This window comes from Oncorhynchus mykiss, chromosome 15, assembly GCF_057628025.1.
Source record: "Oncorhynchus mykiss isolate SJ-2025 chromosome 15, ASM5762802v1, whole genome shotgun sequence".
NCBI classification, from domain to species: Eukaryota; Metazoa; Chordata; class Actinopteri; order Salmoniformes; family Salmonidae; genus Oncorhynchus; species Oncorhynchus mykiss.
The window spans coordinates 84024867-84052091 of NC_143036.1; the positions used below are offsets into that span (position 1 = coordinate 84024867).

The 27225-nt window shown below is 48.3% G+C and overlaps 1 protein-coding gene across 5 annotated transcripts in view; it reads left to right on the plus strand.

Moving 5' to 3' along the window:
- The window catches only part of LOC110511598 (rho GTPase-activating protein 8), a 38785-nt gene extending 23556 nt beyond the window's left edge, over window positions 1-15229 (plus strand). For all 5 annotated transcript variants that reach the window (XM_090201415.1, XM_090201414.1, XM_090201413.1 and 2 more), the window contains 7 exons: window positions 1-65; window positions 2564-2674; window positions 2810-2883; window positions 3031-3108; window positions 3926-4054; window positions 6374-6477; window positions 14274-15229. The exon at window positions 1-65 is cut by the window's left edge and continues 34 nt beyond it. In XM_090201415.1, the coding sequence (XP_090057541.1) occupies window positions 1-65; window positions 2564-2674; window positions 2810-2883; window positions 3031-3108; window positions 3926-4054; window positions 6374-6477; window positions 14274-14471 (759 nt within the window). In that variant the 3' untranslated portion in view covers window positions 14472-15229. The remainder of the gene's footprint in view (window positions 66-2563; window positions 2675-2809; window positions 2884-3030; window positions 3109-3925; window positions 4055-6373; window positions 6478-14273) is intronic.
- The last annotated feature ends 11996 nt before the right edge of the window (window positions 15230-27225 follow it).

A 27225-nucleotide genomic window follows, 5' to 3' on the forward strand; every position in this document is an offset into this window, starting at 1 on the left:
TACCTGTCTGAGCTCAGAGATCACCTGAGCTGGGATCAGCTCATCATCCCACCTGATGTCCTCAGGTAGGTTACACCTCTACACCACTACCTTACCCTGACCCCTGACCTTAACCCTAACTACCTGGCTGAGCTCAGAGACCACCTGATGTCTTCAGGTAGGTTACACCTCTATACCACTCCCTGACCTTAACACTGACCCCTGACCTGTAGCTGCTCATTAGCTTGATATCAGCAGAGTTTCATGTATTCATGTATCCAACCTATCACGGAGGTAGTGTATTCATGTATCCAACCAACCACGGAGGTAGTGTATTCATGTACCCAACCAATCACGGAGGTAGTGTATTCATGTACCCAACCAATCACGGAGGTAGTGTATTCATGTATCCAACCAATCATGGAGGTAGTGTATTCATGTATCCAACCAATCATGGAGGTAGTGTATTCCAACCATGTATCCAACCAATCACGGAGGTAGTGTATTCATGTATCCAACCAATCATGGAGGTAGTGTATTCCAACCATGTATCCAACCAATCACGGAGGTAGTGTATTCATGTACCCAACCAATCACGGAGGTAGTGTATTCATGTACCCAACCAATCACGGAGGTAGTGTATTCATGTATCCAACCAATCACGGAGGTAGTGCATTAATGTATCCAACCAATCACGGGGGTAGTGTATTCATGTATCCAACCAATCATGGAGGTAGTGCATTCATGTATCCAACCAATCACGGAGGTAGTGTATTCATGTATCCAACCAATCATGGAGGTAGTGTATTCCAACCATGTATCCAATCAATCACGGAGGTACTGTATTCATGAATCCAACCAATCACAGAGGTAGTGTATTCATGTACCCAACCAATCATGGAGGTAGTGTATTCATGTATCCAACCAATCACAGAGGTAGTGTATTCATGTATCCAACCAGCCCCGGAGGTGGTGTGTCCAACCAGCCCCGGAGGTGGTGTGTCCAACCAGCCCCGGAGGTGGTGTGTCCAACCAGCCCCGGAGGTGGTGTGTCCAACCAGCCCCGGAGGTGGCTGATATATTTAAACTCAGTTTTTCACAATTTCTAACATTTAATCCTAGTAAAAATTAGGAATGTGAAAATGTCCAAAAAATTAGGAGTGATTTTATTTCAGCTTTTATTTCTTTCATCACATTCCTAGTGGGTCAGAAGTTTACATACACTCAATTAGTATTTGGTTGCATTGCCTTTAAATTGTTAAACATGGGTCAAATGTTTTTGGTAGCCTTCCACAAGCTTCCCGCAAAAAGTTGGGTGAATTTTGGCCCATTCCTCCTGACAAAGCTGGTGTAACTGAGTCAGGTTTGTAGGCCTCCTTGCTCACACGCGCTTTTTCAGTTCTGCCCACAAATTATCTATCACATTTTCTATGGGATTGAGGGCAGGGCTTTGTGATGGCCACTCCAATACCTCGACTTTGTTGTCCTTAAGCCATTTTGCCACAACTTTGGAAGTATGCTTGGGGTCATTGTCCATTTGGAAGACCCATTTGCGACCAAGCTTTAACTGATGTCTTGAGATGTTGCTTCAATATATCCACATCATTTTCCTTTCTCATGACGCCATCTATTTTGTGAGGTGCACCAGTCCCTCCTGCAGCAAAGCACCCCCACAACATGATGCTGCCACTCCCATGCTTCACAGTTGGGATGGTGTTCTTCGGCTTGCAAGCCTCCCTTTTTCCTCCAAAGGTGGTCATTATGGCCAAACAGTTCTATTTTTGTTTCATCAGACGAGAACATTTCTCCAAAAAGTACGATCTTTGTCCCCCTGTGCAGTTGCAAACCGTAGTCTGGCTTTTTTATGGCGGTTTTGGAGCAGTGTCTTCTTCCTTGCTGAGCGGCCTTTATGTCGATATAGGACTCGTTTTACTGTGGATATAGATACTTTTGTACCTGTTTCCTCCAGCATCTTCACAAGGTACTTTGCTGTTGTTCTGGGATTGATTTGCACTTTTCGCATCTCTAGGAGACAGAACGCATCTCCTTCCTGAGCGGTATGACGGCTGCATAGTCCCATGGTGTTTATACTTGCATACTATCGTTTGTACAGATGAACGTGGTACCTTCAGGCGTTTGTAAATTGCGCCCAAGGATGTTCCAGACTTGTGGAGGTCTTGGCTGATTTCTTTTGATTTTCCCATGATGTCAAGCAAAGAGGCACTGAGTTTGAAGGTAGGCCTTGAAATACATCCACAGGTACACCTCCAATTGACTCAATGTAAATTAGCCTATCAGAAGCTTCTAAAGCCATGACATCATTTTCTGGAATTTTCCAAGCTGTTTAAAAGCACAGTCAACGTAGTGTATGTAAACTTCTGATCCACTGGAATTGTGATACGGTGAATTATAAGTGATATAATCTGTAAACAATTGTTGGAATAATTACTTGTCATGCACAAGGTAGATGTCCTAACAGCCTTACCAAAACTATAGTTTGTTAACAAGAACTTTGTTAATGACTCCAATCTAAGAGTATGTAAACTTCTGACTTCAACTGTACATGACCATGTATTTACGACAGGCATGACGAGAGGCTGCAGGCGGCCCAGAAGGGAGGTCTGCACCCCTCATCTAAGACTCCTCCCCCCAGACCTCCTCTGCCCACTCAGCAGTTTGGAGTCAGCCTGCAATAGTGAGTATTTTAGCTGAGTCCCCTTTATTCGTCCCCTACCCCCCCTTAGCCGCTCCATATTTCCACCATGGTTATGCCAACTAATATGATGTACCATACTGCAAGCCTACTGAACTAGACGTGTTCTGTTCCCAGTATTGCTGAGAAGAACCAGGGAGTTATGATCCCTCCTGTGATGTCCCAGACTGTGGCTTATCTCAAAGACAATGGTAAGAAGATAGGACCTTGGATCAGGTACAGGACCTCTACAGTAATAGTTGTTGAGGTAGGAGCTGTCTGATAGAACCTTGGATCAGGTACAGGACCTCTACAGTAATAGTAGTTGAAGCCTTTCACTCCCTCCCACCTCTCCTCAGGCCTCCAGACAGAAGGTATCTTCAGGAGGTCCGCTCGTGTTCAGCTCATCAAGGACGTCCAGAAGCTCTACAACCAGGGTGAGATGGAACCTTTATAACGGGGCTTTTATCTCTCACTACCAGGAAGCAGAGATCAATAATAATCCAGATCAACCTCCATCTCCTCTGTCTCAGATCACATCACACCACAGCCCCATGTCCCCCCCCAGACTTCTGTTGACTGCAGCAGGCCAGCAGACTGAGTTTCCTTGTGTCAAACCACGTACTGTCTGACAACATGTAGAATCTGTTGACTGCAGCAGGCCAACAGACTGAGTTTCCATGAGTTAAACCACGTGCTGTCTGTTGACTGCAGCAGGCCAGCAGACTGAGTTTCCATGAGTCAAACCACGTACTGTCTGTTGACTGCAGCAGGCCAGCAGACTGAGTTTCCATGAGTCAAACCACGTACTGTCTGACAACATATAGAGTCTGTTGACTGCAGCAGGCCAACAGACTGAGTTTCCATGAGTCAAACCACGTACTGTCTGTTGACTGCAGCAGGCCAGCAGACTTAGTTTCCATGAGTCAAACCACATACTATCTGAGAACATGTAGAACATGTAGAATCAATCAACCACACACTAGATACAGTACAGAGAGAGATTTGTAGAAAACATGACAATTATAACAATCTATGATTCCATTTCAATAGTTTGAATGTAGCGTTTGCGTCAGGGTTGTCCACGGAATGGTTTTACTCTGGACTCAGACATCCGCTGTGCTCAGTATTGATAAAGAAGTTCAATGGCCGCCATCAGTCAGAGGATGAATCTGTGGTCCAGGTTTTTAGGTCTCTGTCTCTCCTCCTCAGGGAAGCTCAGTCTGTTATCAGGTCTCTATCTCCCCTCCTCAGGGAAGCCAGTGGTGTTCGAGCAGTACGGAGACATCCACGTGCCTGCTGTCATCCTGAAGACCTTCCTCAGAGAGCTTCCTGAACCTCTGCTCACCTTCCCCCTCTACCACCAGATACAGGACGTAGTCCGTAAGTGCATGTGCCGAGGCTTCAGCTCAGCAGGCTAAACACAGGCCACGGGTCCAATACAATGCCTTTTTCCTACAGAGTTCTCTGTCTGCATCGTTCACACGCCCTCTTAAGCCTTAGCTCCACCCATCTCTTTAAAATGTCACATGACGGCGGCTCTCTCGTCGTCGGCGGCTCTCGTCGTCGTCGGCGGCTCTCGTCGTCGGCGGCTCTCTCGTCGTCGTCGGCGGCTCTCTCGTCGTCGTCGGCTCTCTCGTCGTCGTCGGCTCTCTCGTCGTCGGCGGCTCTCTCGTCGTCGGCGGCTCTCTCGTCGTCGGCGGCTCTCTCGTCGGCGGCGGCGGCTCTCTCGGCGGCGGCGGCGGCTCTCTCGGCGGCGGCGGCGGCGGCTCTCTCGGCGGCGGCGGCGGCTCTCTCGTCGTCGGCGGCGGCGGCTCTCTCGGCGGCGGCGGCTCTCTCGTCGTCGGCGGCTCTCTCGGCGGCGGCTCTCGGCGGCGGCTCTCTCTCTCTCTCGTCGTCGGCGGCGGCTCTCTCTCTCGTCGTCGGCGGCGGCTCTCTCTCGTCGTCGGCGGCGGCTCTCTCTCTCGTCGTCGGCGGCTCTCTCTCGTCGTCGGCGGCTCTCTCTCTCGTCGGCGGCGGCGGCTCTCTCTCTCGTCGGCGGCGGCTCTCTCTCTCGTCGTCGGCGGCGGCTCTCTCTCGTCGGCGGCGGCGGCTCTCTCTCGTCGTCGGCGGCGGCTCTCTCTCGTCGGCGGCGGCGGCTCTCTCTCGTCGGCGGCGGCGGCTCTCTCTCGTCGTCGGCGGCGGCTCTCTCGTCGGCGGCGGCGGCTCTCTCTCGTCGGCGGCGGCGGCTCTCTCTCGTCGGCGGCGGCGGCTCTCTCTCGTCGTCGTCGGCGGCTCTCTCTCGTCGGCGGCTCTCTCGTCGTCGTCGGCGGCTCTCTCGTCGTCGGCAGCGGCTCTCTCGTCGTCGGCGGCGGCTCTCTCGGCGGCGGCGGCGGCTCTCTCGGCGGCGGCGGCGGCTCTCTCGGCGGCGGCGGCGGCTCTCTCGGCGGCGGCTCTCGGCGGCGGCTCTCTCGTCGTCGTCGGCGGCTCTCTCTCTCGTCGTCGGCGGCGGCTCTCTCTCTCGTCGGCGGCGGCGGCTCTCTCTCTCGTCGGCGGCGGCTCTCTCTCTCGTCGTCGGCGGCGGCTCTCTCTCGTCGTCGTCGGCGGCTCTCTCGTCGGCGGCGGCGGCTCTCTCGTCGGCGGCGGCGGCTCTCTCTCGTCGGCGGCGGCGGCTCTCTCTCGTCGGCGGCGGCGGCGGCTCTCTCTCGTCGGCGGCGGCGGCTCCTCTCTCGTCGGCGGCGGCGGCTCCTCTCTCGTCGGCAGCTCTCTCGTCGTAGACGGGAGTTTGTACCTTCAGACATGTGAAATGGTTCTAAATGGGAACACTGTCTAGCCGGCACGCAGGGCAGCTGAATCAAGAGCACCTCCCTCAAACAGAGCAGCACCAATAGAATAATAGAAAAGGGGGGTCTATAGATGGACTTCCCCCATGTAACCATGGAGACGCGGGGTTCCAACCATTTGAGCGTTAAAAGTTAATCAGTACCCATATTATCCCTTATCTCAGCCAATCATGGAAAGCCATGGAGCATTCTGTATTTTTCCTTATAACTCAGTGCTTTCTCCTTGGCTGAACTGGGCTCCATTATGTAACACTGGAATTCATATCTCCAGATCCCAGACCAGTCTCCTTGGCTGAACTGGGCTCCATTATGTAACACTGGAATTCATATCTCCAGATCCCAGACCAGTCTCCTTGGCTGAACTGGGCTCCATTATGTAACACTGGAATTCATATCTCCAGATCCCAGACCAGTCTCCTTGGCTGAACTGGGCTCCATTATGTAACACTGGAATTCATATCTCCAGATCCCAGACCAGTCTCCTTGGCTGAACTGGGCTCCATTATGTAACACTGGAATTCATATCTCCAGATCCCAGACCAGTCTCCTTGGCTGAACTGGGCTCCTTTATGTAACACTAGAATTCATATCTCCAGATCCCAGACCACTGAAGTAGGAACCTGCATCAATATACTAATTTAACGGCTCTACTGTGAAGTAGGAACCTGCATCAATATACTCATTTAATGGCTCTACTGTGAAGTGTCGGAACCTGCATCAATATACTAATTTAACGGCTCTACTGTGAAGTAGGAACCTGTATCAATTGCCCAACTTCCTGAAGTGGGTCACATATAAAACAGACCATGGTGACCCGGTGTATCTGAACCAGAAAGAGAACCTCAACGTGTGATGTGTGACGTACAGCTTGTTGTTCCAGGAGTGGAGAGCAGTCTACGAGTGACCACCTGTAAACACATCCTAGAGAGACTACCAGAACACAACTACATGGTGTTGAAGTACCTGCTCTGCTTCCTGAACATGGTAACAACACCGCACGGCAACACACAACACCGCACGGCAACACACACCAATATGACACAACACCACACGGCAACACACAACACCGCACGGCAACTCACACCAACATGACACAACACCGCACGGCAACACACAACAACATGACACAACACCGCACGGCAACACACAACAACATGACACAACACCGCACGGCAACACACAACAACATGACACAACACCGCACGGCAACACACAACAACATGACACAACACCGCACGGCAACACACAACAACATGACACAACACCGCACGGCAACACACAACAACATGACACAACACCTCACGGCAACACACAACACCGCACGGCAACTCACACCAACATGACACAACACCGCACGGCAACACACAACAACATGACACAACACCGCACGGCAACACACAACAACATGACACAACACCGCACGGCAACACACAACAACATGACACAACACCGCACGGCAACACACAACAACATGACACAACACCGCACGGCAACACACAACAACATGACACAACACCGCACGGCAACACACAACACCGCACGGCAACTCACACCAGCATGACACAACACCGCATGGCAACACACAACACCGCACGGCAACTCACACCAACATGACACAACACCGCACGGCAACACACAACATCATGACACAACACCGCACGGCAACTCACAACAACATGACACAACACCGCACGGCAACACACAACAACATGACACAACACCGCACGGCAACACACAACAACATGACACAACACCGCACGGCAACACACAACAACATGACACAACACCTCACGGCAACACACAACAACATGACACAACACCGCACGGCAACACACAACTACATGACACAACACCGCACGGCAACACACAACACCGCACGGCAACTCACACCAGCATGACACAACACCGCATGGCAACTCACACCAACATGACACAACACCGCACGGCAACACACAACATCATGACACAACACCGCACGGCAACTCACAACAACATGACACAACACCGCACGGCAACACACAACAACATGACACAACACCTCACGGCAACACACAACAACATGACACAACACCTCACGGCAACACACAACAACATGACACAACACCGCACGGCAACACACAACTACATGACACAACACCGCACGGCAACTCACACCAGCATGACACAACACCGCATGGCAACACACAACACCGCACGGCAACTCACACCAACATGACACAACACCGCACGGCAACACACAACATCATGACACAACACCGCACGGCAACTCACAACAACATGACACAACACCGCACGGCAACACACAACAACATGACACAACACCGCACGGCAACACACAACAACATGACACAACACCGCACGGCAACACACAACAACATGACACAACACCGCACGGCAACACACAACAACATGACACAACACCGCACGGCAACACACATGACACAACACCGCACGGCAACACACATGACACAACACCGCACGGCAACACACAACAACATGACGCAACACCGCACGGCAACACACAACACCGCACGGCAACACACAACCACATGACGCAACAGCGCACGGCAACACACAACCACATGACGCAACACCGCACGGCAACACACAACACCGCACGGCAACACACAACACCGCACGGCAACACACAACACCGCACGGCAACACACAACCACATGACACAACACCGCACAACCCCTCAGAACACCGCACAGCAACACACAACAACATAGTGCTGAAGTACCGCTCTGCTTCCTGCTCATGATCAGAACCACATTAAAACACCATTATCCTTCTATCATGTTCAACAGGCTGTACGGCTGATGTTCTGTCTCCACAACACAACACAACTGATGTTCTGGCTCCACAACACAACACAACTGATGTTCTGGCTCCACAACACAACTGATGTTCTGGCTCCACAACACAACTGATGTTCTTTGCTCCACAACACAACTGATGTTCTTTGCTCCACAACACAACTGATGTTCTGTCTCCACAACACAACACAACTGATGTTCTGGCTCCACAACACAACTGATGTTCTGGCTCCACAACACAACTGATGTTCTTTGCTCCACAACACAACTGATGTTCTTTGCTCCACAACACAACTGATGTTCTTTGCTCCACAACACAACTGATGTTCTTTGCTCCACAACACAACTGATGTTCTGTCTCCACAACACAACTGATGTTCTGTCTCCACAACACAACACAACTGATGTTCTGGCTCCACAACACAACTGATGTTCTTTGCTCCACAACACAACTGATGTTCTTTGCTCCACAACACAACTGATGTTCTTTGCTCCACAACACAACTGATGTTCTGTCTCCACAACACAACTGATGTTCTGTCTCCACAACACAACACAACTGATGTTCTGTCTCCACAACACAACACAACTGATGTTCTGTCTCCACAACACAACTGATGTTCTGTCTCCACAACACAACACAACTGATGTTCTGGCTCCACAACACAACTGATGTTCTGGCTCCACAACACAACACAACTGATGTTCTGTCTCCACAACACAACTGATGTTCTGTCTCCACAACACAACTGATGTTCTGTCTCCACAACACAACTGATGTTCTGTCTCCACAACACAACTGATGTTCTGTCTCCACAACACAACTGATGTTCTGTCTCCACAACACAACACAACTGATGTTCTGTCTCCACAACACAACTGATGTTCTGTCTCCACAACACAACTGATGTTCTGTCTCCACAACACAACACAACTGATGTTCTGGCTCCACAACACAACACAACTGATGTTCTTGCTCCACAACACAACACAACACATCTCAAAGGGCTTTCTTCTACATATGAAGACAGACTCTTTACACAATGTAATGTCCTTCAGACATCTCAAAGGGCTTTGTTCTACATATGGAGACAGACTCTTTACACAATGTAATGTCCTTCAGATGAGACATCTCAAAGGGCTTTGTTCTACATATGAAGACAGACTCTTTACACAATGTAATGTCCTTAAGATGAGACATCTCAAAGCCCACTGAATAAATATTGCTGAAAATGACAGTTTTGTTTTTGTCTGTTAAACCAAATGCACAGCTATATGAATGCCGTGTAGACATTTTAGAAAAGGCCTGACCAACAAAAACAGACCACTACAATAATAGTCCGCTGTTGAGAGAAATCAAACCCACTTCCCCCTTTTTCTCCCATGTGAAATGCTGAGGTTTCAATAGGTTTCAATGTAGAGAAAACCCCTCTCTCTCCGTTCACACTGACCTTTAACTAACCAACCTTAGCCAGAACTAACCCACAAGGCCTCAGACAGGACGGCTGGAGATGTGTCCCTAACAGCACCCTGGCCCCTATATAGTGCACTGCCTTTGACCAGGGCCCCATAGGGAATAGGGGAGCCATTTGGGATGAGGGCTTGCTCTGATCCAGATTGTAAGGACTCCCAGGGCTATGTATAAAGTTCTCCAGGAGACAGACTAATGCTTCACTCTCTGAGACTTTACATTCACTTCCCATGCTGATGTTAATATAATGCTGCTTGTCTGGAACGTTGCAGGTTCATATGGTGACACTGTATTAGACTGTATCATCTAGTCCGATCTCTCCTGGGTTCCGTTAGACACATTATCACACCGGGCCGAGAGGGGACTGGTTATCGGACCGGGCCGGGAAGGGACTGGTTATCGGACCGGGCCGAGAGGGGACTGGTTATCAGACCAGGGGACTGGTTATCAGACTGGGCCGAGAGGGGACTGGTTATCAGACCAGGGGACTGGTTATCGGACCGGGCCGGGACTGGTTATCGGACCGGGCCGGGAGGGGACTGGTTATCAGACCAGGGGACTGGTTATCAGACCAGGGGACTGGTTATCAGACCAGGGGACTGGTTATCAGACCAGGGGACTGGTTATCAGACCAGGGGACTGGTTATCGGACCGGGCCGGGAGGGGACTGGTTATCGGACCGGGCCGGGAGGGGACTGGTTATCGGACCGGGCCGGGAGGGGACTGGTTATCGGACCGGGCCGGGAGGGGACTGGTTATCGGACCGGGCCGGGAGGGGACTGGTTATCGGACCGGGCCGGGAGGGGACTGGTTATCGGACCGGGCCGGGAGGGGACTGGTTATCGGACCGGGCCGGGAGGGGACTGGTTATCGGACCGGGCCGGGAGGGGACTGGTTATCGGACCGGGCCGGGAGGGGACTGGTTATCGGACCGGGCCGGGAGGGGACTGGTTATCGGACCGGGCCGGGAGGGGACTGGTTATCGGACCGGGCCGGGAGGGGACTGGTTATCGGACCGGGCCGGGAGGGGACTGGTTATCGGAGCGGGCCGACGGGGGACTGGTTATCGGAGCGGGCCGACGGGGGACTGGTTATCGGAGCGGGCCGAGAGGGGACTGGTTATCGGAGCGGGGGACTGGTTATCGAAGCGGGGGACTGGTTATCGGAGCGGGGGACTGGTTATCGGAGCGGGGGACTGGTTATCGGACCGGGCCGGGAGGGGACTGGTTATCGGACCGGGCCGGGAGGGGACTGGTTATCGGACCGGGCCGGGAGGGGACTGGTTATCGGACCGGGCCGGGAGGGGACTGGTTATCGGACCGGGCCGGGAGGGGACTGGTTATCGGACCGGGCCGGGAGGGGACTGGTTATCGGACCGGGCCGGGAGGGGACTGGTTATCGGACCGGGCCGGGAGGGGACTGGTTATCGGACCGGGCCGGGAGGGGACTGGTTATCGGACCGGGCCGGGAGGGGACTGGTTATCGGACCGGGCCGGGAGGGGACTGGTTATCGGACCGGGCCGACGGGGGACTGGTTATCGGAGCGGGCCGAGAGGGGACTGGTTATCGGAGCGGGGGACTGGTTATCGGAGCGGGGGACTGGTTATCGGACCGGGCCGACGGGGGACTGGTTGAATAGCAGGCAGTCTGTTTAGTCAGGATCGGACCGGGGGACTGGTTGAATAGCAGGCAGTCTGTTTAGTCAGGATCGTACTCTGACAGGTTGAATAGCAGGCAGTCTGTTTAGTCAGGATCGTACTCTGACAGGTTGAATAGCAGGCGGTCTGTTTAGTCAGGATCGTACTCTGTGATCCTTCTGACAGGTTGAATAGCAGGCAGTCTGTTTAGTCAGGATCGTACTCTGACAGGTTGAATAGCAGGCAGTCTGTTTAGTCAGGATCGTACTCTGACAGGTTGAATAGCAGGCAGTCTGTTTAGTCAGGATCGTACTCTGACAGGTTGAATAGCAGGCAGTCTGTTTAGTCAGGATCGTACTCTGACAGGTTGAATAGCAGGCGGTCTGTTTAGTCAGGATCGTACTCTGACAGGTTGAATAGCAGGCGGTCTGTTTAGTCAGGATCGTACTCTGTGATCCTTCTGACAGGTTGAATGGCAGGCAGTCTGTTTAGTCAGGATCGTACTCTGTGATCCTTCTGACAGGTTGAATAGCAGGCAGTCTGTTTAGTCAGGATCGTACTCTGACAGGTTGAATAGCAGGCAGTCTGTTTAGTTAGGATCGTACTCTGACAGGTTGAATAGCAGGCAGTCTGTTTAGTCAGGATCATACTCTGACAGGTTGAATAGCAGGCAGTCTGTTTAGTCAGGATCGTACTCTGTGATCCTTCTGACAGGTTGAATAGCAGGCAGTCTGTTTAGTCAGGATCGTACTCTGACAGGTTGAATAGCAGGCAGTCTGTTAAGTCAGGATCGTACTCTGACAGGTTGAATAGCAGGCGGTCTGTTTAGTCAGGATCGTACTCTATGATCCTTCTGACAGGTTGAATGGCAGGCAGTCTGTTAAGTCAGGATCGTACTCTGACAGGTTGAATAGCAGGCAGTCTGTTTAGTCAGGATCGTACTCTGACAGGTTGAATAGCAGGCGGTCTGTTTAGTCAGGATCGTACTCTGTGATCCTTCTGACAGGTTGAATGGCAGGCAGTCTGTTTAGTCAGGATCGTACTCTGTGATCCTTCTGACAGGTTGAATAGCAGGCAGTCTGTTTAGTCAGGATCGTACTCTGACAGGTTGAATAGCAGGCGGTCTGTTTAGTCAGGATCGTACTCTGTGATCCTTCTGACAGGTTGAATAGCAGGCAGTCTGTTTAGTCAGGATCGTACTCTGACAGGTTGAATAGCAGGCAGTCTGTTTAGTCAGGATCGTACTCTGACAGGTTGAATAGCAGGCGGTCTGTTTAGTCAGGATCGTACTCTGTGATCCTTCTGACAGGTTGAATAGCAGGCAGTCTGTTTAGTCAGGATCGTACTCTGACAGGTTGAATAGCAGGCAGTCTGTTTAGTCAGGATCGTACTCTGACAGGTTGAATAGCAGGCGGTCTGTTTAGTCAGGATCGTACTCTGACAGGTTGAATAGCAGGCGGTCTGTTTAGTCAGGATCGTACTCTGTGATCCTTCTGACAGGTTGAATGGCAGGCAGTCTGTTTAGTCAGGATCGTACTCTGTGATCCTTCTGACAGGTTGAATAGCAGGCAGTCTGTTTAGTCAGGATCGTACTCTGACAGGTTGAATAGAAGGCATTCTGTTTAGTCAGGATCGTACTCTGACAGGTTGAATAGCAGGCAGTCTGTTTAGTCAGGATCGTACTCTGACAGGTTGAATAGCAGGCTGTCTGTTTAGTCAGGATCGTACTCTGACAGGTTGAATAGCAGGCAGTCTGTTTAGTCAGGATCGTACTCTGACAGGTTGAATAGCAGGCAGTCTGTTTAGTCAGGATCGTACTCTGTGATCCTTCTGACAGGTTGAATAGCAGGCAGTCTGTTTAGTCAGGATCGTACTCTGACAGGTTGAATAGCAGGCAGTCTGTTTAGTCAGGATCGTACTCTGACAGGTTGAATAGCAGGCAGTCTGTTTAGTCAGGATCGTACTCTGTGATCCTTCTGACAGGTTGAATAGCAGGCAGTCTGTTAAGTCAGGATCGTACTCTGACAGGTTGAATAGCAGGCAGTCTGTTAAGTCAGGATCGTACTCTGACAGGTTGAATAGCAGGCAGTCTGTTTAGTCAGGATCGTACTCTGACAGGTTGAATAGCAGGCGGTCTGTTTAGTCAGGATCGTACTCTATGATCCTTCTGACAGGTTGAATGGCAGGCAGTCTGTTAAGTCAGGATCGTACTCTGACAGGTTGAATAGCAGGCAGTCTGTTTAGTCAGGATCGTACTCTGACAGGTTGAATAGCAGGCGGTCTGTTTAGTCAGGATCGTACTCTGACAGGTTGAATAGCAGGCAGTCTGTTAAGTCAGGATCGTACTCTGACAGGTTGAATAGCAGGCGGTCTGTTTAGTCAGGATCGTACTCTGACAGGTTGAATAGCAGGCAGTCTGTTTAGTCAGGATCGTACTCTGACAGGTTGAATAGCAGGCAGTCTGTTTAGTCAGGATCGTACTCTGACAGGTTGAATAGCAGGCAGTCTGTTTAGTCAGGATCGTACTCTGTGATCCTTCTGACAGGTTGAATAGCAGGCAGTCTGTTTAGTCAGGATCGTACTCTGACAGGTTGAATAGCAGGCAGTCTGTTAAGTCAGGATCGTACTCTGACAGGTTGAATAGCAGGCGGTCTGTTTAGTCAGGATCGTACTCTGACAGGTTGAATAGCAGGCAGTCTGTTTAGTCAGGATCGTACTCTGACAGGTTGAATAGCAGGCAGTCTGTTTAGTCAGGATCGTACTCTGACAGGTTGAATAGCAGGCAGTCTGTTTAGTCAGGATCAAGTGTAAACACTTTCTCTCTCCCTCTTCCCCTCCCTCCTCCTCCTCCAGGTCTCTCAGCAGAGTATCATCAACAAGATGTCTCCCTCCAACCTGGCTTGTGTGTTTGGTGTCAATCTGTCCTGGCCTTCTCAGGGCTCTGTCTCTCTGACATCTCTAACACCGCTCAACATCTTCACGGAGATCCTTATAGAACATTACCATACAGTCTTCAGCTCCCGCTGCCCACAAGCAGAGGTACTGCCCTGATACCAGCCCTGATACCAGCCCTGGTACCAGCCCTGATACCAGCCCCGATACCACCTGATACCAGCCCCGATGCCCACAAGCAGAGGTACAGCCCCGATACCAGCCCCGATACCAGCCCCGATACCAGCCCCGATACCAGCCCCGGGACCAGCCCCGATACCACCTGATACCAGCCCCGATACCAGCCCCCGGTACCAGCCCCCGGTACCAGCCCCCGATACCAGCCCCCGATACCAGCCCCGGTACCAGCCCCGGTACACGCCCCGGTACCACCTGATACCAGCCCCGGTACCAGCCCCGGTACCACCTGATACGAGCCCCGGTCCCAGCCCCGGTACCAGCCCCGGTACCACCTGGTACCAGCCCCGGTACCAGCCCACCACCGTACGGACAGGCTCCACTGCACAGCCCAACACCCAGCTACTCAACCCAACAAAACAGACACGCTGTGATTGTCTACTGGGATGACCTGTTTTTGAAGAATGTCCCCAACCACCTGTTGCTGCTGAAACAAGATGGCTCCCAGAATCTGTTCCTTTTCTTTCTCCTGTGACATAATCCAGTTTGTTTTGGTGCATAACTTACTGACTTTATTGGCCCCATGGGGACATGTTGATACAGTGTCATGTACACATTTAAAGTGGCGTTTAAATACAAAACAAAATTGACAATACAACTTTCATAATAGTTACATACCAATAAAAAATATAATAATTATAATAAATAAATAAATAAAACATACATTTAAAAAAAATAAACTATTTAAAAAAGACTGGCCTGCTGGTCTTACTGAGTCTATAGGAACATTAGCCTGCTGGTCTTACTGAGTCTATAGGAACATTAGCCTGCTGGCCTTACTGGGTCTATAGGAACATTAGCCTGCTGGCCTTACTGAGTCCATAGGAACATTAGCCTGCTGGTCTTACTGAGTCTATAGGAACATTAGCCTGCTGGTCTTACTGAGTCTATAGGAACATTAGCCTGCTGGTCGTACTGAGTCTATAGGAACATTAGCCTGCTGGCCTTACTGAGTCCATAGGAACATTAGCCTGCTGGTCTTACTGAGTCTATAGGAACATTATCCTGCTGGTCTTACTGAGTCTATAGGAACATTATCCTGCTGGTCTTACTGGGTCTATAGGAACATTAGCCTGCTGGTCTTACTGGGTCTATAGGAACATTAACCTGCTGGCCTTACTGAGTCCATAGGAACATTAGCCTGCTGGCCTTACTGAGTCTATAGGAACATTATCCTGCTGGTCTTACTGAGTCCATAGGAACATTAGCTTGCTGGTCTTACTGAGTCTATAGGAACATTAGCCTGCTGGCCTTACTGAGTCTATAGGAACATTAGCCTGCTGACCTTACTGGGTCTATAGGAACATTAACCTGCTGGCCTTACTGAGTCTATAGGAACATTAGCCTGCTGGCCTTACTGGGTCTATAGGAACATTAGCCTGCTGGCCTTACTGGGTCTATAGGAACATTAGCCTGCTGGTCTTACTGAGTCTATAGGAACATTAACCTGCTGGTCTTACTGAGTCTATAGGAACATTAACCTGCTGGCCTTACTGGGTCTATAGGAACATTAGCCTGCTGGCCTTACTGGGTCTATAGGAACATTAACCTGCTGGCCTTACTTGGTCTATAGGTACATTATCCTGCTGGTCTTACTGAGTCTATAGGAACATTATCCTGCTGGTCTTACTGGGTCTATAGGAACATTAGCCTGCTGGTCTTACTGGGTCTATAGGAACATTTGCCTGCTGGTCTTACTGAGTCTATAGGAACATTATCCTGCTGGTCTTACTGGGTCTATAGGAACATTAGCCTGCTGGTCTTACTGGGTCTATAGGAACATTTGCCTGCTGGCCTTACTGAGTCGATAGGAACATTAGCCTGCTGGCCTTACTGGGTCTATAGGAACATTAACCTGCTGGCCTTACTGAGTCCATAGGAACATTAGCCTGCTGGCCTTACTGAGTCTATAGGAACATTATCCTGCTGGTCTTACTGAGTCCATAGGAACATTAGCTTGCTGGTCTTACTGAGTCTATAGGAACATTAGCCTGCTGGCCTTACTGAGTCTATAGGAACATTAGCCTGCTGACCTTACTGGGTCTATAGGAACATTAACCTGCTGGCCTTACTGAGTCTATAGGAACATTAGCCTGCTGGCCTTACTGGGTCTATAGGAACATTAGCCTGCTGGCCTTACTGGGTCTATAGGAACATTAGCCTGCTGGTCTTACTGAGTCTATAGGAACATTAACCTGCTGGTCTTACTGAGTCTATAGGAACATTAACCTGCTGGCCTTACTGGGTCTATAGGAACATTAGCCTGCTGGCCTTACTGGGTCTATAGGAACATTAACCTGCTGGCCTTACTTGGTCTATAGGTACATTAACCTGCTGGCCTTACTGAGTCGATAGGAACATTAGCCTGCTGGCCTTACTGAGTCTATAGGAACATTAGCCTGCTGGTCTTACTGAGTCAATAGGAACATTAGCCTGCTGGCCTTACTGGGTCTACAGGAACATTAGCCTGCTGGTCTTACTGAGTCAATAGGAACATTAGCCTGCTGGCCTTACTGGGTCTACAGGAACATTAACCTGCTGGCCTTACTGAGTCTATAGGAACATTAGCCTGCTGGCCTTACTGAGTCCATAGGAACATTAGCCTGCTGGCCTTACTGGGTCTATAGGAACATTAACCTGCTGGCCTTACTGGGTCTATAGGAACATTAGCCTGCTGGCCTTACTGAGTCTATAGGAACATTAGCCTGCTGGCCTTACTGAGTCTATAGGAACATTAGCCCGAGCTATTTAGGAGGGATATCACACCTGTCTAGTTCTGTTTTTCCTGCTTAGGAGTTGTAGTTTAAAAGTCCTAACATATAGAGCCTTGTGTGTTCTGTTAAATGTCTGCTCAGCCCTCGTGCCCACCGCGCTCTATATACAGTATGTAATGTATATATTAACTATATATTAACCCTATCAGTCACTATCCATGGAATGCCCACTGTGCTCTATATACAGTATGTAATGTATATATTAACCCTATCAGTCACTATCCATGGAATGCCCACTGCGCTCTATATACAGTATGTAATGTATATATTAACCCTATCAGTCACTACCCATGGAATGCCCACTGCGCTCTATATACAGTATGTAATGTATATATTAACCCTATCAGTCACTATCCATGGAATGCCCACTGCGCTCTATATACAGTATGTAATGTATATATTAACTATATATTAACACTATCAGTCACTATCCATGGAATGCCCACTGTGCTCTATATACAGTATGTAATGTATATATTAACCCTATCAGTCACTATCCATGGAATGCCCACTGCGCTCTATATACAGTATGTAATGTATATATTAACTATATATTAACCCTATCAGTCACTATCCATGGAATGCCCACTGTGCTCTATATACAGTATGTAATGTATATATTAACTATATATTAACCCTATCAGTCACTATCCATGGAATGCCCACTGTGCTCTATATACAGTATGTAATGTATATATTAACTATATATTAACACTATCAGTCACTATCCATGGAATGCCCACTGTACTCTATATACAGTATGTAATGTATATATTAACTATATATTAACCCTATCAGTCACTACCCATGGAATGCCCACTGTGCTCTATATACAGTATGTAATGTATATATTAACTATATATTAACCCTATCAGTCACTACCCATGGAATGCCCACTGTGCTCTATATACAGTATGTAATGTATATATTAACTATATATTAACCCTATCAGTCACTACCCATGGAATGCCCACTGTGCTCTATATACAGTATGTAATGTATATATTAACTATATATTAACCCTATCAGTCACTACCCATGGAATGCCCACTGTGCTCTATATACAGTATGTAATGTATATATTAACTATATATTAACCCTATCAGTCACTACCCATGGAATGCCCACTGTGCTCTATATACAGTATGTAATGTATATATTAACCCTATCAGTCACTATCCATGGAATGCCCACTGCGCTCTATATACAGTATGTAATGTATATATTAACCCTATCAGTCACTATCCATGGAATGCCCACTGCGCTCTATATACAGTATGTAATGTATATATTAACCCTATCAGTCACTATCCATGGAATGCCCACTGCGCTCTATATACAGTATGTAATGTATATATTAACCCTATCAGTCACTACCCATGGAATGCCCACTGCGCTCTATATACAGTATGTAATGTATATATTAACCCTATCAGTCACTATCCATGGAATGCCCACTGTGCTCTATATACAGTATGTAATGTATATATTAACTATATATTAACCCTATCAGTCACTACCCATGGAATGCCCACTGTGCTCTTATGATGTGCTATAATGTTTGATCTGATTTGTTCAATGGTGGACGAAACAGAAGCTAATTCTGATTCTGGAAAATCCATCTCAATACATGGGAATGTGCACAGGCTTCATGATGGTGGTGGGGTGTGGTGGTGGTGGGGGTGTGGTGGTGGTGGGGGTGTGGTGGTGGTGGTGGTGGAGTGGTGGTGGTGGGGGTGTGGTGGTGGTGGTGGTGGAGTGGTGGTGGTGGAGTGGTGGTGGTGGTGGTGGGGGTGTGGTGGAGTGGTGGTGGTGGTGGTGGGGGTGTGGTGGTGGTGGGGGTGTGGTGGTGGGGGTGTGGTGGTGGTGGTGGTGTGGTGGGGGTGTGGTGGTGGTGGTGGTGGTGGTGGGGGTGTGGTGGTGGTGGTGGTGGTGGTGGGGGTGTGGTGGTGGTGGTGGTGGGGGTGTGGTGGTGGTGGTGGTGGTGGGGGTGTGGTGGTGTGGTGGTGGTGGTGGTGGGGGTGTGGTGGTGTGGTGGTGGTGGGGTGGTGGTGGTGGTGGTGGGGGTGGGGGTGGTGGTGGTGGGGTGTGTCTATGGTTCTTGAACACTTAAAGAGATTGTCAGCAGATTGTAGTTTTCCTGCTTGAGTTACATTTCAAAAAAGGAGGAATAGAAAGAGGAGCTGAGTTGTAGAGATATATACTGCCCCCTATTGTAGTAACAGAGGTCTATACTGCCCCCTACTGTAGGAACAGAGGTCTATACTGCCCCCTACTGTAGGAACAGAGGTCTATACTGCCCCCTATTGTAGTAACAACAGGTCTATACTGCCCCCTATTGTAGTAACAACAGGTCTATACTGCCCCCTATTGTAGGAACAACAGGTCTATACTGCCCCCTATTGTAGGAACAACAGGTCTATACTGCCCCCTATTGTAGGAACAACAGGTCTATACTGCCCCCTATTGTAGGAACAACAGGTCTATACTGCCCCCTATTGTAGTAACAGAGGTCTATACTGCCCCCTACTGTAGGAACAGAGGTCTATACTGCCCCCTACTGTAGGAACAGAGGTCTATACTGCCCCCTATTGTAGTAACAACAGGTCTATACTGCCCCCTATTGTAGTAACAACAGGTCTATACTGCCCCCTATTGTAGGAACAACAGGTCTATACTGCCCCCTATTGTAGGAACAACAGGTCTATACTGCCCCCTATTGTAGGAACAACAGGTCTATACTGCCCCCTATTGTAGGAACAACAGGTCTATACTGCCCCCTATTGTAGGAACAACAGGTCTATACTGCCCCCTATTGTAGGAACAACAGGTCTATACTGCCCCCTATTGTAGGAACAACAGGTCTATACTGCCCCCTATTGTAGGAACAACAGGTCTATACTGCCCCCTACTGTAGTAACAGAGGTCTATACTGCCCCCTACTGTAGTAACAGAGGTCTATACTGCCCCCTATTGTAGTAACAGAGGTCTATACTGCCCCCTATTGTAGTAACAGAGGTCTATACTGCCCCCTACTGTAGTAGCAGAGGTCTATACTGCCCCCTACTGTAGTAACGGAGGTCTATACTGCCCCCTACTGTAGTAGCAGAGGTCTATACTGCCCCCTACTGTAGTAACAGAGGTCTATACTGCCCCCTACTGTAGTAACAACAGGTCTATACTGCCCCATACTGTAGTAACAACAGGTCTATACTGCCACATACTGTAGTAACAGAGGTCTATACTGCCCCCTACTGTAGTAGCAGAGGTCTATACTGCCCCCTACTGTAGTAACAGAGGTCTATACTGCCCCCTACTGTAGTAACAGAGGTCTATACTGCCCCCTACTGTAGTAGCAGAGGTCTATACTGCCCCCTACTGTAGTAGCAGAGGTCTATACTGCCCCCTACTGTAGTAACAGAGGTCTATACTGCCCCCTACTGTAGTAAAAGAGGTCTATACTGCCCCCTACTGTAGTAACAGAGGTCTATACTGCCCCCTATTGTAGTAACAGAGGTCTATACTGCCCCCTACTGTAGTAACAGAGGTCTATACTGCCCCCTACTGTAGTAACGGAGGTCTATACTGCCCCCTACTGTAGTAACAGAGGTCTATACTGCCCCCTACTGTAGTAACAGAGGTCTATACTGCCCCCTACTGTAGTAACAGAGGTCTATACTGCCCCCTACTGTAGTAACAGCAGAGGTCTATACTGCCCCCTACTGTAGTAACAGAGGTCTATACTGCCCCCTGCTGTAGTAACAGAGGTCTATACTGCCCCCTGCTGTAGTAACAGAGGTCTATACTGCCCCCTGCTGTAGTAACAGAGGTCTATACTGCCCCCTACTGTAGTAACAGAGGTCTATACTGCCCCCTACTGTAGTAACAGAGGTCTATACTGCCCCCTACTGTAGTAACAGAGGTCTATACTGCCCCCTACTGTAGTAACAGAGGTCTATACTGCCCCCTACTGTAGTAAGAGGTCTATACTGCCCCCTACTGTAGTAACAGAGGTCTATACTGCCCCCTACTGTAGAAACAGAGGTCTATACTGCCCCCTACTGTAGTAACAGAGGTCTATACTGCCCCCTACTGTAGTAACAGAGGTCTATACTGCCCCCTACTGTAGTAACATAGGTCTATACTGCCCCCTACTGTAGTAGCAGAGGTCTATACTGCCCCCTACTGTAGTAGCAGAGGTCTATACTGCCCCCTACTGTAGTAACAGAGGTCTATACTGCCCCCTACTGTAGTAACAGAGGTCTATACTGCCCCCTACTGTAGTAACAGAGGTCTATACTGCCCCCTACTGTAGTAGCAGAGGTCTATACTGCCCCCTACTGTAGTAACAGAGGTCTATACTGCCCCCTACTGTAGTAACAGAGGTCTATACTGCCCCCTACTGTAGTAACAGAGGTCTATACTGCCCCCTACTGTAGTAACAGAGATCTATACTGCCCCCTACTGTAGTAACAGAGGTCTATACTGCCCCCTACTGTAGTAACAGAGGTCTATACTGCCCCCTACTGTAGTAACAGCAGCTACTGTAGTAACAGCAGAGGTCTATACTGCCCCCTACTGTAGTAACAGCAGAGGTCTATACTGCCCCCTACTGTAGTAACAGCAGAGGTCTATACTGCCCCCTATTGTAGTAACAGCAGAGGTCTATACTGCCCCCTACTGTAGTAACAGAGGTCTATACTGCCCCCTACTGTAGTAACAGAGGTCTATACTGCCCCCTACTGTAGTAACAGAGGTCTATACTGCCCCCTACTGTAGTAGCAGAGGTCTATACTGCCCCCTACTGTAGTAACAGAGGTCTATACTGCCCCCTACTGTAGTAACAGAGGTCTATACTGCCCCCTACTGTAGTAACAGAGGTCTATACTGCCCCCTACTGTAGTAACAGAGGTCTATACTGCCCCCTACTGTAGTAACAGAGGTCTATACTGCCCCCTACTGTAGTAACAGAGGTCTATACTGCCCCCTACTGTAGAAACAGAGGTCTATACTGCCCCCTACTGTAGAAACAGAGGTCTATACTGCCCCCTACTGTAGAAACAGAGGTCTATACTGCCCCCTACTGTAGTAAGAGGTCTATACTGCCCCCTACTGTAGTAAGAGGTCTATACTGCCCCCTACTGTAGTAACAGAGGTCTATACTGCCCCCTATTGTAGTAACAGAGGTCTATACTGCCCCCTATTGTAGTAACAGAGGTCTATACTGCCCCCTATTGTAGTAACAGAGGTCTATACTGCCCCCTACTGTAGTAACAGAGGTCTATACTGCCCCATACTGTAGTAAGAGGTCTATACTGCCCCCTACTGTAGTAACAGAGGTCTATACTGCCCCCTACTGTAGTAAGAGGTCTATACTGCCCCCTACTGTAGTAAGAGGTCTATACTGCCCCCTACTGTAGTAACAGAGGTCTATACTACCCCCTACTGTAGTAACAGAGGTCTATACTGCCCCCTACTGTAGTAACAGAGGTCTATACTGCCCCCTATTGTAGTAACAGAGGTCTATACTGCCCCCTACTGTAGTAACAGCAGAGGTCTATACTGCCCCCTACTGTAGGAACAGCAGAGGTCTATACTGCCCCCTACTGTAGTAACAACAGGTCTATACTGCCCCCTACTGTAGTAACAGAGGTCTATACTGCCCCCTACTGTAGTAACATAGGTCTATACTGCCCCATACTGTAGTAACAACAGGTCTATACTGCCCCCTACTGTAGTAACAGCAGAGGTCTATACTGCCCCCTACTGTAGTAACAGCAGAGGTCTATACTGCCCCCTACTGTAGTAACAACAGGTCTATACTGCCCCCTACTGTAGTAACAGCAGAGGTCTATACTGCCCCCTACTGTAGTAACAGCAGAGGTCTATACTGCCCCCTATTGTAGTAACAGCAGAGGTCTATACTGCCCCCTACTGTAGTAACAGCAGAGGTCTATACTGCCCCCTACTGTAGGAACAGCAGAGGTGTAGGTATCCTGATAAATAATAGCACTCCCTTTTCCCAGCACACAGACCAAGGATGTTTTCTAATATTGAATTGTACCCTACGTGGTGAAAAATACACCTTGATTTCATTATATATCACACCAGGGGCAGATCTGTGGGTTTTAGCTAGATTTCAAGCAATATTAGATTAAATCCAGACAGGAAGTAGTCTTTCAGCAGGTGAGCTACATCATACATTAGATGAAATCCAGACAGGAAGTAGTATTTCAGCAGGTGAGCTACATCATACATTAGATGAAATCCAGACAGGAAGTAGTATTTTAGCAGGTGAGCTACATCATACATTAGATGAAATCCAGACAGGAAGTAGTATTTCAGCAGGTGAGCTACATCATACATTAGATGAAATCCAGACAGGAAGTAGTATTTTAGCAGGTGAGCTACATCATACATTAGATGAAATCCAGACAGGAAGTAGTATTTCAGCAGGTGAGCCACATCATACATTAGATGAAATCCAGACAGGAAGTAGTATTTCAGCAGGTGAGCCACATCATACATTAGATGAAATCCAGACAGGAAGTAGTATTAAGGCAGGTGAGCCACATCATACATTAGATGAAATCCAGACAGGAAGTAGTATTTCAGCAGGTGAGCCACATCATACATTAGATGAAATCCAGACAGGAAGTAGTATTTCAGCAGGTGAGCCACATCATACATTAGATGAAATCCAGACAGGAAGTAGTATTTCAGCAGGTGAGCCACATCATACATTAGATGAAATCCAGACAGGAAGTAGTATTTCAGCAGGTGAGCCACATCATACATTAGATGAAATCCAGACAGGAAGTAGTATTTCAGCAGGTGAGCCACATCATACATTAGATGAAATCCAGACAGGAAGTAGTATTTCAGCAGGTGAGCCACATCATACATTAGATGAAATCCAGACAGGAAGTAGTATTTCAGCAGGTGAGCCACATCATACATTAGATTGACAGATGTAGCAATAAAAAAATGCAAATTCAAGGCAACTCCAAAGAGGTGAAATATTTTCATTTCTACAAATAATCGACAGGATACCTAGAAATAGACTATTCCCAACTACAAAAAATACTACAATTTCTCTCAAATAAAATCTATTCAACAATTTACAATTAATTTTTTATTTTAAAAGCACTCGACAATTTACTGGGCAAAAAAATATATATTTCCAGGTGATATCAGATCATTCTCCAGTATCATGTTTAATTACACCAATAGAAAATACACTTGGAGAATGACAGAATATGGAGAATGAACAGAAGGCATCTTTAAGACCCTTACATGTATTAAATACTAAAACAACTTTACCATTATGTAGACATAGAGGTAAAAGATAACCCCCAGTAATATGGGATGCTTTTAAGGCGTACATTAGGGGAATTACAATTTCATACTCGTTATATCTGAGCTAGTGATTTATTTTTCTTTCATTTCTATCTTAGAAAAAGTCCATAAAGCTTTACAAGGTAAAGAAGAAAAAAACATCTCGCCTTGCTGTTTAGATTTGTTGTTTTTCCCTATTTGTTAATTTTGTTGTGGGGGGGTGGTGGTTAGGGGGTGGGGAGTGGAGGGTTTTTGCTGAATGTGATGTAAATGTTGAACGGCTTCACTGCAGGTAGATTGTATGTTTCAACATTTAATAAAATAACATAAAATAACATCTGAACTTCAGCAGGAATATCATTTTTTACTTTTTAAATAAAACATAGTACTTCATGGTACATAAACTCGGTAGACACCTTGCAGCCCACAAAATGAATACACTCCAGTTATGAAGTATTTTTATATAGTATTTTTATATAGTACATTTATAGTTTTTAAGATGAATTATTTTGAAACAACAATGCAATTAATGAGCCACCGGACAGCTGATGAAACGGATTATTTCTGTCTGTAATGTTTGTGGGGGGAAAACTCATTCTGATTGGCTGGGCTCTTCAATGGGTGGCCCTGGCTGCCAAGTGGGTGGTCCTTTGCCCCCCCCCCCGAGGCCCACCCATGGCTTGTGCCCCTGCCCAGTCATGTGAAATCGACAGATTAAGACCTAATCAATTTATTTCAATGGACTGATTTCCTTCATATGAAGTGTAACTCAGTAAAATCGTTAATTGTTGCGTTTTATGTTTTATATATGTTGGTCACAGATAACTTAAAAGAAGGGGCTTGGATCAGAAAACCGGTCAGTATCTGGTGTGACCGCCATTTGCCTCATGCAGCGTGACACATCTCCTTCGCATAGAGTTGATCAGGCTTTTGATTGTGGCCTGTGGAATGTTGTCCCACTCCTCTCATTGGCTGTGCGAAGTTGCTAGATATTTGGCGGAAACAGGAACACGCTGTCGTACACGTAGATCCAGAGCATCCCAAACATGCTCATTGGGGTGACATGTCTGGTGAGGATGCAGGCCATGGAAGAACTGGGACATTTTCAGCTTCTAGGAATTGTGTACAGATCCTTGCGACTTGGGGCCGTGCATTATCATGCTGAAACATGAGGTGATGGAGGATGAATGACACAACAATGGCCCTCAGGATCTCTGTGCATTCAAATGACCATCAATAAAATGCAATTGTGTTTGTTGTCCGTAGCTCATACCTGCCCATACCATAACCCCACCGAGGGCTGTTTATGTCCCCAGCACAAGGTGCGTCTGTGTAATGATCAGTAATCAGCTTCTTGATATGCCATTGTCTTATTACTACTTATTGAAAACACGTGCTGGTACCAAGAGCGGAAACTATGAGGCAAAACAAACCACCTCTGGTCCTCTAATGGAGTAATAAAACAGTTTGTCACCTTCAAAATAACATCCTTCGTGGTGTTGCCATAGCAACGTAACGTTTATCTTCATTTTTTTTTTTCTCACCTTTATTTCACCAGCTAGGCCAGTTGAGAACAAGTTCTCATTTACAACTGCCACCTGGCCAAGATAAAGCAAAGCAGTTCGACACAAAACAACAACACAGAGTTACACATGGAATAAACAAACATAGAGTCAATAACACAATAGAGAAAGTCTATATACAGTGTGTGCAAATGAGGTAAGATTAGGGAGGTAAGGCAATAAATCTCCCCTGCACAATGACACGGTCCTGTTTGGATACACTAGTTCATGCTCAACTACTGTAGGTCTCCATGTGTCCTAGGGTCTACTGTAGGTCTCCATGTGTCCTAGGGTCTACTGTAGATCTCCATGTGTCCATGTGTCCTAGGGTCTACTGTAGGTCTCCATGTGTCCTAGGGTCTACTGTAGATCTCCATGTGTCCATGTGTCCTAGGGTCTACTGTAGGTCTCCATGTGTCCTAGGGTCTACTGTAGATCTCCATGTGTCCATGTGTCCTAGGGTCTACTGTAGGTCTCCATGTGTCCTAGGGTCTACTGTAGATCTCCATGTGTCCATGTGTCCTAGGGTCTACTGTAGATCTCCATGTGTCCATGTGTCCTAGGGTCTACTGTAGATCTCCATGTGTCCATGTGTCCTAGGGTCTACTGTAGATCTCCATGTGTCCTAGGGTCTACTGTAGATCTCCATGTGTCCATGTGTCCTAGGGTCTACTGTAGATCTCCATGTGTCCATGTGTCCTAGGGTCTACTGTAGGTCTCCATGTGTCCTAGGGTCTACTGTAGGTCTCCATGTGTCCTAGGGTCTACTGTAGATCTCCATGTGTCCATGTGTCCTAGGGTCTACTGTAGGTCTCCATGTGTCCTAGGGTCTACTGTAGGTCTCCATGTGTCCTAGGGTCTACTGTAGATCTCCATGTGTCCATGTGTCCTAGGGTCTACTGTAGGTCTCCATGTGTCCTAGGGTCTACTGTAGGTCTCCATGTGTCCTAGGGTCTACTGTAGGTCTCCATGTGTCATAGAGTTTACTGTAGGATAAAGCTT